The sequence below is a fragment of the Dama dama genome, unplaced genomic scaffold, assembly GCF_033118175.1.
Source record: "Dama dama isolate Ldn47 unplaced genomic scaffold, ASM3311817v1 ptg000163l, whole genome shotgun sequence".
NCBI classification, from domain to species: domain Eukaryota; kingdom Metazoa; phylum Chordata; class Mammalia; order Artiodactyla; family Cervidae; genus Dama; species Dama dama.
This window is the reverse complement of record NW_026870966.1, coordinates 1-11,690: the sequence shown is the minus strand read 5'-3', so window position 1 is coordinate 11,690 and position 11,690 is coordinate 1. Positions and strand designations below refer to the sequence as shown.

General features: G+C 50.8%; 1 protein-coding gene across 1 annotated transcript; it reads right to left on the bottom strand.

The window, feature by feature from the left end:
• Positions 1-1,952: 1,952 nt before the first annotated feature.
• LOC133053700 (phospholipase A2 inhibitor and Ly6/PLAUR domain-containing protein-like) lies at positions 1,953-7,184 on the bottom strand. The gene is made up of 5 exons (XM_061138224.1): positions 7,115-7,184; positions 5,704-5,820; positions 2,825-2,977; positions 2,296-2,439; positions 1,953-2,098 (listed from the first exon to the last, which is right to left on the bottom strand). Exons 1-5 carry the CDS (start codon positions 7,182-7,184, stop codon positions 1,953-1,955), a joined length of 630 nt encoding a protein of 209 aa, XP_060994207.1.
• Positions 7,185-11,690: the final 4,506 nt, after the last annotated feature.

Genomic DNA, 11,690 nt, shown 5'->3' with positions numbered 1-11,690 from the left:
CAAATTCTGTCTACCCTCCTGCCAAGGGGCCTCCTGCCTGGATCAAATCTCAGAAAGCAAGACCCGCTTTATTTCATGTGTCAGCGTCCCCCTGTGTTGATCCTGTTCACACAGCTGTGTGTCACCACCCTTGGGTGTCACGACTCTCTTTTGGAACGGTTGCCTTTTAAATCATGACTTTTCAAAGGGTTGAATTTTAGGCTCTGGAGGCAGCAAGTTGGTAGCGAGGCATCTGTCTCTGGGAGCATCCAAATAGAAAAGATGGAAGACTCCCTTGTGGAGGAGTCACTGGCTGCCCTCACCGAGAGTCTATGCGGCACCTGCATGCTGGCAGGCCCTTGAAGGGAGGAATTCAAGGAAACATGTTGAATCTTGGTGTTGCCACTGGCAGAAGCAGAGGAGGTCCAAAAGCCTCCTCAGCTTAGCTGAAGTTTGTACTTGTCTGGATAACGATAAATTTGTTTCCATTGAGGTGAGGAACCATGAAGCCCGGAGAATCAAGGTTGGCTTTCCCTGTGGTATTTCTTGGAGGAGCGAATAAAAAAATAGAAATTCTGTTGTGTGTCTGTTCTTTGGGTTTCAGGGGGGTGGAAGATGCTTGGGATTCTGTCAGCTGGAAGCCTAGTCTTCAGGGTCAGAGGGAGGAGGGATGGAGGGTGAGGACCCCAGGGTCCCTGTAGAGGAGGGGTGGTGGGGTTGTGTGAAGGATATAATTCCTGCACACCCCCAAACCTCCGCAGGGACCTTTGGTGCACTTGGGTTTTGTGCCCCTGTCATCTGCCATGAGAAGGACGTTAACCAGAGAGTCACATATCCAGAAGACTCCACGGAGGTGAACTAGAGTCCCCCTCCCAGACTGGAACCAAGCCGACCAGTGCACAGCCAGAAACAGAGCTACCCCAGATACCTACAAACCCATAGGAAGAAGAATGTTTGTTTTTACAAGTCTCAAGTGGGGCATGGTTTGCTACACAACATTGCTCAGCATGAACAGACTAATACACCTTTGGTGTTTTAAACCACCGAGTTTAGGGACCAGTTTGTTACTGTCACACAACCCAGACTATCCTGATGGGTGCCAGAGTCTAGTAGCTGCCACACATGCCACTGAGGAAGTGGCAGCTATTAGGATGGTAACTCTTTGGCCAGACGCATTGTCCCAGAACCCACGCTGCCTTCAAGGCGCTAGTGCAGGGTGCTCAGCCACTCAGTGGGGTCTGACCCTTTGTGACTCCGTGGACTGTAGCCTGTCAGCCTCCTCTGTCTGTGGATTCTCCAGGCAAAGATCATGGAGTGGGTTCTCATGCCGTTCTCCGGGGGATCTTCCTGACCCAGGGATCAAACTGCGTCTCCCACATTGGCAGGCAGATTCTTTCCCGTCAGAGCCACCAGGGAAGCCCCTTAAATGTGCTAGGCACTGCACGGAGTCCTTTTTTCGTGTTCTTTCATTGGACTCTTAAGACAGCCCTTTGAGGTAATAGCTATTATCTCTGCATTTTACAAACATGAACTCTGGGGCAAAAACAGGTTAACTAGGAGAGGTGATCATGGACTCTGGAGTCTGACCCTCCCAGCTGTTTGACCAAAGACAAGTGACACCACAATCCTTGCCTCAGTGTGTTCCTCTGTAAAATGGGGGCAATACTTTCAGCTTCACAGAGTTGTGATTATGACATGAGGTACTGCATGGAAAACAGTTAGCATGGGGACCAAGCAAGAAGTAATCCCTTAAGAAGAGGTAGCATCTTCCATTTCTTTCTTCCATAGATAGTGTTCCCAAGGGTTCAGACCCCTGCTTTTCTCATCCCATCTCCCCGAAATGCATCACATCACAAAGACTCAGGATTGCTCTGTTAACTTGCTTAATTTATAAGACACATGGGAACTGTAGAAATTTCTAGAAACACAGCTGACAATGAATGGAGACCAGACACCACGTGGGCCTCAGTTCTTCACTCAGCCTTGCCAGAAGCCTGGGGGCTTGGACGACAGCTGGTCTTCTTGATGGTCAACAAACGAGAGCCTGAGGGCACCAAGGTCCCAGGCTTGATGTGGCAGGCGGTCTCCGTACCACAGCCCCGGGCCGCAAATTTGATACCTGTGGGAGGGGATTATAGACTACAGTCAGGATCTCCAATGCCTCCCTCCTCCTAGTCCAGGGTCACGTGCCCCAGGCACCTTCTCCCCCAGATCTTTGGAGCCACTCTCTCCCTTAGAATCTGGAAGAATGAGGCTGCAATTCTGGGACTGTCTGGAATCCCTGTGCCCTCCTCCCGAATTCCAGGTGCCCCTTACCAGGCTGTGCGAGGCCAGACACGGCGACACAGTGGGTTTCCTCACCAACGCAGACCGCTTCCTGAGTCGAAGTGCATGTTTCCGTAAAGGCAGCGATGCAGGAAGGACACCGAAGGCCATTCTCTGTGTGGTTTCTCACGATCGCTGAAGAGGAGGGTGGAGGGGAAGGTAATCGGAGACGTTAGTCCCTTTCCCAACATCACAACCACTCAGGGGACACCAGTTGCTAATGCACACTGCATTTTCAGAAAACAATATTTGACTGCATTGGATCTTAACTGCGGCATGAGGAATCCAGTTCCCTGACCAGGGATCAAACCCCTGCAGAGAGCGCGTGGAGACTTAGTCGGTGGACCAGCAGGGAAGTCTCTGGACACTGCAGTTTACAGGAGAAGAAACCAAGGCTCAGCGCAAGGAGGACGCTCGTCCCTGAGTACAGGGCAGGTCAGGAGCAGGTGCTCACAGCCGGCTCTGGCGGGGGAAGGTGGGCAGGGAGGGACTCCAGCTGTGGGGCTCAGCCGGGGCTTACCGGGCATGGGCTCCTTGTTGCACCCATCGTCCTGGCAGCAGCGCCTCCTGGACCCCATGTAGTTCTCAGTGTTCATGGTGATGGCGAAGGATCCTGAGTCACACTCGCTGGATTTCGCACACCCCTTGTAGCTGGTCACCGCCAACGAGCCCTCTGCAGGATGACCGTGGGCAGAAGGCTCAGTGGCCCCCGGTCTGGACCCTTGCCCTGGGCTGTCTCCCCTACCTGATAGTAGCTCCAGCCCACTGCTGTCTAGAGAGGTCTCTTCCAGCTACCCACATTCAAGCCCCCTTTCTGCCTGGGGCATCATCTGAATGGATTATCAGGTATGCACCCCATCCTCCCCCTGTCCCCAGGCTGTGCTGGACTCTGCAGAGTGGCCCCTTCCACCCCAGGGACACCCCACTGCCATCCTGCAGGGGTCACACCTGGAGTGGTCTTTTCCAGACCACCTGTAACTAACCCCAATCCTCTGTAATGGTCTCTTCCAGTCTTCAGCCCTCCCCTGACCCCTGGAGTTCCTTCCACCAAATGCTGGGATGGGGCCGCCATCCCCACCTGCTGTCACACCCATTTCCTTCTCCATCTAAGGTAGACTCTTCCAGATTTCCCAGGGTCACTCCCCAGATTTCCTACCTATGGTCTCATGCTGCCCTCCTTGGCTACTCTCAGGTCTTGCCTGAAGTGGTCTCTTCCAGTCTCCCTGGCCTTCCCCTTCCCCACCACAGCTAGGGTGTCTCCTCCAGGCCTAGGGTTTCTGCTCTGTACACCACGTGTTTGGGTGTGTAGGGCTCAGTTGTGCCCGATTCTTTGCGACCTCATGGACTGTGCCCAGGGATCCTCTGTCCTTATATGTCTCTCTCTCTATGACAAATTTGGGAATCCCAGGGTGCCAGGGTCCAGCCTCGGCAGGATCCAGGTGGTACCCTCAGGATGAACGGCGTTGGCGAGAGAGAGAGAAGACACGTGAGACCAGCCTTGATAGTGCCAAGTCTGTGAGGGAGATAGATAGAGAGAGAGAGAGAGAGAGAGAGAGAGAGAGAGAGAGAAAGAGAGACACCAGACGGGGGGTGCAGCAGAGTCTGGCAATGCTGAATTTTTTTACCGTGGGGTTTATACCCTAAATTAGTACATTTCTAAGGGGAAGATAGTTTAACATTACATCAGCTTGTTCTTCACGAAACCAGGGTGTTTTCTGCATACTTCTTTGTTTATGAGGGTCTTGTACATTATCTTCTGGCCTTGGGGCCTATTAATATTTTATGCAGGTCAGGTGAATGTAAACCTATTTTCTGTTTCTATGGTGACCTTAACTTAAAGGTAGCAGTCTCATAGGGCAACAGTACAGAGTAGAAGTATAACCTTGTTAACACAAAAATTAATCCTTCTGCAGAAATTGTCAGTTGCGTTTATCTAAGAAGTTTATCCCAGACTGACTCTGCGACTTTGATGAGGCAGCTTCTGCCTAGCACTCTTGGCTGACAATTAACAACCATCTCATTGTTACCACACTAGGGCTAAGTTCTTATTTCTCTAGATCTTTAACTATATTAACAATGGTTTCTATAACACAATCTTATCACATTAAAACAAAACACAGCAAGCAAAACACAGCAAGCAAATGTTAACCCAATAGCTACTTTTAGAATAATTTTTTTTGTGTTTTCTAATAGGACTCCTTCACCCCTCAAAAATGCTCTATGTCTATTAGGGCTTTTATATAATCAGGTTCTTTATGCTATTTTATGATTAGGATATTATAAGCAATCATGCATATTAGTACCAAGGGCATAAATACATTTGGCTAACAAACTACCAGCAAAGGAGTTTAAATTAAAACACTCCTTTCACCCTGGATAATCTCATAAAATACCACCACCTGGGAAACTTATTGATTAAAGTTCTAAATTGATCCTTATTTGGGAAGAGATCGGGGAAGGCCTTCTGCCTGTGTCACAGAAATTAGGGAGTAGTCTGTTGAGGCAGGCATCAGAAAGACAGGTATCATCTTTAAGGTGAGTGCCGGGGGCAGCTTTTCAAAATCCCTGAAAACCTGATTTGCCTTGCCTGTCAGGCTTTCTCCTCGTGACCTTGTCATGGGTGGGATCTCGTGAGCTGGCCTTTTAGAAACCCTTGAAAACCTGATCCGACTTGCCTGTCAGGTTTTCTCCCTGATGACCTTATCATGGGTGGGATCTCGTGTGCCGCCTCCCAGCACCAGGGGGTGCAGTGGTAAAGAACCCCCCTGCCAATGTAGGAGATGCAAGAGACGCAGGTTCCATCCCTGGGTGGGGAATATCCCCTGGAGGAAGAAATGGCAAACCTCTCCAGTACTCTTGCCTGGAAAATCCCATGGACAGAGGAGCCTGGTGGGTTACACTCCATGGGGTCGCAAAGAGTCAGACACAACTGAGCTTGCACCCAACTCAAACCAGCCCCCGTATCTCCCGCTTTCTCTTCAGGAATAATAGCTTAACATCCCACATCTCTGGGAGACCCCTCGCAGCCCAAGAGAATCAACCTGATCACATTCTTTGCAACTCACCCAAGTCTGCTGTACACCCACCCCTCACCTTTTACATATTAGATTTCCCCCTTCTCTGGACTTCTCTCTTCCCCCATGTCCTTTGCTTTCCTAATTCCTTCTTTGGTAACAAAGTCTGTATCTGCCCCTCCTCCTCCTCTCTTTGGAGTCTCATCTTCAGAAATTCTTGGCCATAGTGGTTTCCGTCATTCCACCAGATTCTCTGTTCAACACCCACCTCGAGATTGCCTTTCCCTCTTTCCTGACATACTCATCACTCAAAGGTTCCTCCCCATGCATGGTGGTATCTGCCGCCCACCTCCCCAGCATCTGATACCAGCCCCTGCCCACTTACTTCTGTAGCTCTCAGTCAAGACAACCATGCAGGAGTCTTCATCCGGGGCACAAGTCTGCAGTTTTCCACTGCAGTTGGGACCGTCACTGGTACACACCTCACAGCTTAGCGGGTACCCTGCAGTTAGAGAGCGGGGCTCTAGTGAAAGGCGCCTTAGTCTGTGGGCCACGACTCCCGAATCCAGACGGGGATGGCGTTGCGGGGTCTGAAGGAAAAGTTCTGGTGTCTCCCTGGTTATTCATGGGCAGGACAGTGGCCGCTGAATAGGGATCTGTTGGAAGCTCAGCAGGGATGCCATGGTCCTGAGAGCAAAGCTGCTTTCTGGGGCAAGGCAGAAAGCAAGTCCGATCAGGGAGCAAGTTTATGTAATTACAAGGCTGGGGACGTGGGATGCTAGACCCGCTGATAAAGCTAAGGGACCTTGAGGGGTCCTGCTGAAGTTTTCCATGGACTTAAAATTTTTTTTATATTTTTAATTTTCTTTTTTCTCTTGTTGCCTGTGCTGGGTTCCTGCTTCCTGTTGGTTTTTGTCTAGTTGCGTTGAGTAGGGGCGACTCCCTAGTTGCGGTTCTGGGTTTCTCATTTGTGTTGGTTTCACCGGTTGCAAAGCACAGGCTTAGAGCATGAGCTCAGTAGTTGTGGTGAAGGGTCTTAGTCGCCCCAATGCATGTGGAAGCTTCCTGGACCCGGGATTGCACCCGTGTCCCCCGCTTTGGCAGGCAGATTCTGCACTGAAACACTGGGGAAGTCCTTCATGGACTTGTGTGAACCTTCCCGTCCACCTGGTTCTCGGGAGTGGGATCACCTTCCGTGTGGGTACCAGGCTGTCTGAGTCTGGTAGGCAGTGGGAGCTCAGGCAGTGGTACCTGAGAGGGGATTTGCATCCCAGCTCAAAAAGAAAGATCGAGGACTAAGAGGATAAGGGCCTGGACTCCTTGGTCTTGAGAGAGCAGGCAGCAGGGGTCCAGACATAAGGTAACTTGGTCCTGGGGAAAGTGGAGCTGCCTGAACTCCTATATCTGAGGGAGGAGGACACTGGGGACCTGAGCTCCTTAGAGTCATGGGAGGAAGGAAATCTCTCACCCTCGCCTCATGTTTTTTCATACCAATGACAAATACTAATCATACTCTCTGATTTTCCAGAATGTAGGTGTCTTATTTGGAGACACTGCCTGGGATACAGGGAGCAGAACCCATCCAAACCCATCCTTTCACAGAGATTTAAACCCACATTTTTTTAGCCCTTCCTCCCTTGGGGACCCAGGCTTTCTGCCCTTTACCCTCTGCCTTCTCCATGAATTTCAGTTCCTAGGACACATCCTCTTCCCCTTCTCCCTTGAGGACATGGCAGAATGTTCTCTCATACTCCTTGTTTTGAGGGTCCCAGGAATCCAGAGCGCTAGTCACTTACCCAGACCCAGGAGGGTGCAGAGCAGGGCGGAGCCCAGCAGGAAGGTCTCAGGTTTCATGGAAGGCTTCATGATGGATGGATGACTGACCCTGCATTCCCAGGTCCCCAGCTGTTCTTATAGGAAGCTAAGAAGGGGCGGGTCTGGACCTACCTTACCTCTAGGCTAAGAAATGATGATGTAAGCCCTGGGGGTAGGTCTCTGCAGCTCTGAGTGGGGGAGACCGAACCAGAATCCAAAAGGAGCAGTGGCATCTTGTGCCCAGGCCCCTCCTCCATGCAGCCCCAGGCATCTCGTCTTCCAATCTTCTCTTGCATCTGGTCCCACCGCCCTGCCCTCACCCTCTTTTTTCTTCCCTGAAGCCCAAGATTAGAATCAGGTCATTTTGTTTCCTTTAGGGTAGAGCAGCTGCTAGGACTCAGGTACCCAGCCCCACCCCGTTCTCTCCTTTCCCAAGTAGGTGCCCAATGTTGCTGAGGCCCTACCTGTGGGCGCCAAGCAAGTCCAGGCTTGTTCTGCCAGGGCATGCTTGGCTCATACTCGCTTTTCCGTGTTTGGTTTGTCTCCATCTCCGACCCCAACCCAGGATGCACTTGGGTCTCTCGGAGACTGAACAGAGGGGTGCTTGTTCAGGGCATGGGGATCGTAGGAGTTCACACTGGAAAACTGAGGCATGGTTGGAAGCAGTCAAGACTGGGTGTGTGCTTGGCTCGGGCACATACTTTGTGTTTTACTGAGGTCCTTTAAACACTGTCTACCTCAGGCCTGATCTTCAGGGATCAGAGATTTTCTCATGTGTGTGTATGTGTGCATGTGTGTCTGTTTGTGTTGGGCGTGGGGAGGTTAGCCAGCCAGCCAGCCATGGAGGGGATCTTGTTGCAGAAGGCTCCCGGCTTCCTGAAAGAATCCACTCAAGTTTGCTGGCCTCTTGCTTTCGAGGCTTCAGTTGGGGCGCTGAGGATGGCGAATTTCTGCTGGGGACCAATCCTGCAGGCCAAGCCGGTTGCTAGAAATCCTGGTGTGAAATTGACCAGGAGCAGGGGCTAGAGAGACCCCTGGCCCCAGCGAGGCCGGGAAAGCTCTTTGCTAGGGAACTCGGCGCCTTGGGCTGCGGGCAGACACACTAGGCATGCGCAGTGGTGACGTAACCGCAGGCGCGCCGCGGTTTGAGAGGCCGGAGCCTCGTGCGCTTGCGCAGTGAAGGCCGCACGGGGCGCACCCTCTGTGAGCCCCCGAGACTCAGAACTTCGTGCACCTTTTGGGTCAGGCGAAGCCCACACGACGTTGACATGCCGGAGATCCGCCTCCGCCATGTGGTGTCCTGCAGTAGCCAGGACTCGGTGAGGGACTGGCGTGGGGGAGGGTGGAAGAAGTAAAGGAATTCGTCAGGGGCTCTAGGAGAACTTTTGGAGTCTGAAAGGTGTGGAAAAATAATCCGTCTGCGGGGTGCCAAGAAAGAGCTTGAGTGGGGTTCTTAAGAATTGCAGTTTGGGAGACAGAGATTCCGATAAACGGAGTGTTGGCAAAGGGAATCAGGGGCTTATGAGGACAGAGGTCGGCAGGTTGTTAAAGTCGTGTGGAGAGAATTCTAATTGTGATACACGTAAAGAAATATTTGACTTTAAAGAAGAAGCTGCCCTGAGTTACTGGAGGGTAAGGGTCTGATGAGTACCTTGAGTTTCTGGCGCATATTCTGGATGCTTTTGTGAATACAATAAGTGGTCCAAAGATCAGATTGCCCTGTAGCTGCGACCGGCTTGGTCAGAATTCCAGTGTGGCTCCCGGGGTCAATCTTAGAGAAAACTTGTAGCAATGAGGCCTTCGTTTTGGTTTTTCTTTCACAGAGGGGACTTTGTGGAATTCTAAGGAGTGTCATGGGAGAATTTCTGGGAGGCCATAGGGAATTCTGGAGAGATGTGGGATAGAGAAATTTGCTGAAAGAAAAGCAGGGTGTTTTGCGTCCTGGGAAGGAGCAGAGGTGAATTTTCAGGGGAAAATGTTGGAGGGGACTCCAGGTAGAGTGTGAGGGTATTTATTATTTTAACACTGGAAGGTTTTGTATTGGGGTATAGCCAGATAACAGTGTTGTGAGAGTTTAAGGTGAACAGCAAAGGGACTCAGACAATCATACACATGTGTCCACTCTTCCCCAAAGCCCAGAGTGTGCGGGGATTAATAAGGAAACCTCAAGCTGGACGATGTCAGAGGGCTTGAGAGAACTCTCAGAGTCATCTGAGAACTGGGTCATAGCTGTCATCTCTGAACCCTAACATTGCCTTTTCTACGCTTCTCTCCAGACCTACTGTGCAGAAAACCTTCTCAAGGTGGACACTTAGTGCAAATGGCGGGCAGCCAAGGTGCGTGAGAAGACCATCTCTGTGGTGCTCCAGGTGATTGTGCCAGCTCCGCCATCTTTTTTTTTTTTTGCCCTCTCTGCTGGGTGGCATGAGGGATCTTAGGTCTCTGACCGGGAATGGAACTGGAGCCCCCTGCCCTGGAAGCTCAGAGCCTTAACCACTGGACCCCCAGAGAAGTCTCCCTCCCTCCATCTCCTTAATAGAAATCTGTAGGTCCAGGCTGCAGACCCTACTCTGGGGTTAACTCGCCATGAGCTGCGGTACTTTCTCTTCGGTCCTCACCGCCTCACCTGGACAATGAGCCTTGTGGTCCCTGTGCCCTTAGCAGGGGAGATAGGTGATCCAAGGACTAGGCCAGGAATGAATCCGTGTGTGGTCCAGGTCTGTTGCTGCTCTTTTCAGAGCCTTATCATCCTCAGTTGGAACAGAGTAAACCATTGCCACGCATTCTGCCTTCTAAAGGGCTTTGGACTGGACGGTGTGTCATATCATCTAAGCCAATCAAGCTCATTTTAAAGATGGGGAAAAAAAAAATAATAAAGATGGGGAAACAGGCATAGGAAGGGCCAAAGTGCAGTGGTCAGTCTCAGCAACCATTGTAGACGGCTCAGTGCTTTGGTACATGCTTGGTGAGGTTGGAGGGAGCCAAGGGAAACGGGGAGTGTGACCCAGGATGGTGACAGAATTCCCAGCAGGCAGTTCCCGTTAGGCGTAAGAAACCTGTGGGAGAAGCGAGTTAGAGTGTTCCCAGGTGCTGCCTGGGTGTTCCCCTGCGTGATCTGGCTCTCCAGAGAGTTGGATGACGGAGCTGTTATCACCCCTCACACATGGCGGTGCTGAGACCTGACCCTAGTGTGGGTGCTCTCGCCACCTTTTTCTTGCTTCTTTGTGTCCGTATGTTGACTTCCTTTCTTTTTTATATTTATTCCTATTTGGCTGCATTGGGTCTTAGTTACAGCATGTGGGATCTGGTTTTCTGGCCAGAGTTGGGAACCTGGGCCGCCTCCATTAGTAGCATGAAGTCGTAGCTATTGGACCTCCTGGGATGTCTCTGTCTTTAAAAAAAGAAAAAAATTTGTTTTTAAATTTTTGGCCACTCCACATGACATTTTTGGGGCCTTAGTTCCTCAGCCAGCAATTGAACCTGCCGCCCAGCCTTCTGCTCCGTTGGAGGCGTGGATTCTCACTCACTGGACCACCACAGAAGTCCTCAACTTCTTGATTTTGGCCACATTCATCCCTCCAATGTAAGCGTGTTTGGGTAAGGATAGTGGGGACTAGGCCTACCGGATTGTGTTAAATATATTATTGTCTGTCTTACCCAGTGGCTCTGAAAATGTTTTGGTTCATAGACCTTTTTGCAACTTAGAGAGAAGCTGAGAATTCTCCTCCCAGGAATTAAACACAAACCACAGATTTTGTGAGTTATTTTTGGACTTTAAATATCTCATAGTTCCCTAACGTAGTACATCATACTAATGAGAGCTAACAGTTTATTCACAGTTACAACTGTTTGGGAATACCCTGGTGGGCCAGTGGTTAGGATTCCACTCCATGCCATGAGGATCAGGTTGAAGGCCCAACTTGGGAAAATAACCCCCCCACCAAAAAAAAACAAAACTGCCAGTCACCATTCTAAATGCCTCATATGGGTTAGTTCACCGAATCCTCATAAAAATCCCATGACCTCAAATCTGTTATTATCCCCGTGTTTGATGAAGAAACTAGGCCCAGAGAGATTATGAAATTTGCCTAGAGCCAGTACTTTAAACAGAGAGAGAGATGCAGGTGGCTGACAAGTTAATCTCAGGTGGAATTAAGTCCCCATCTCTCCCTCTTACTCTCCCTGTGACCTCAGGCAAATGGTTTCATTTCTCAGAAGCTGTTTTCTCATCTGTCCATGGAAGATCATGTGATCCGAGCCCAGGGTTACCGTGAAAATCCGGTGACATAATGTTTGCAAAATGCGCTGTCACCACGCAGGTGTTTGTGTAAAGGGGGGATGCACGTGTGTATTAGTGCCTGATCCTGCTGGGCTCTTTTCTGATCAGGAGCATCCCCTTTCATTCTGCACCTCTGTTGGAGTGGGAGCAAGGAGAGACAGGAAGTGGGGAGTGAGAGAGCCTGAGGAACCAGACGAGGCTCCGGCTTCTCTGCCTGGGAGACCGAGGGGGACGTGGCCTCTGTCACCGAAATGCAGGCCCTAGAGCAGGGGGGCAGC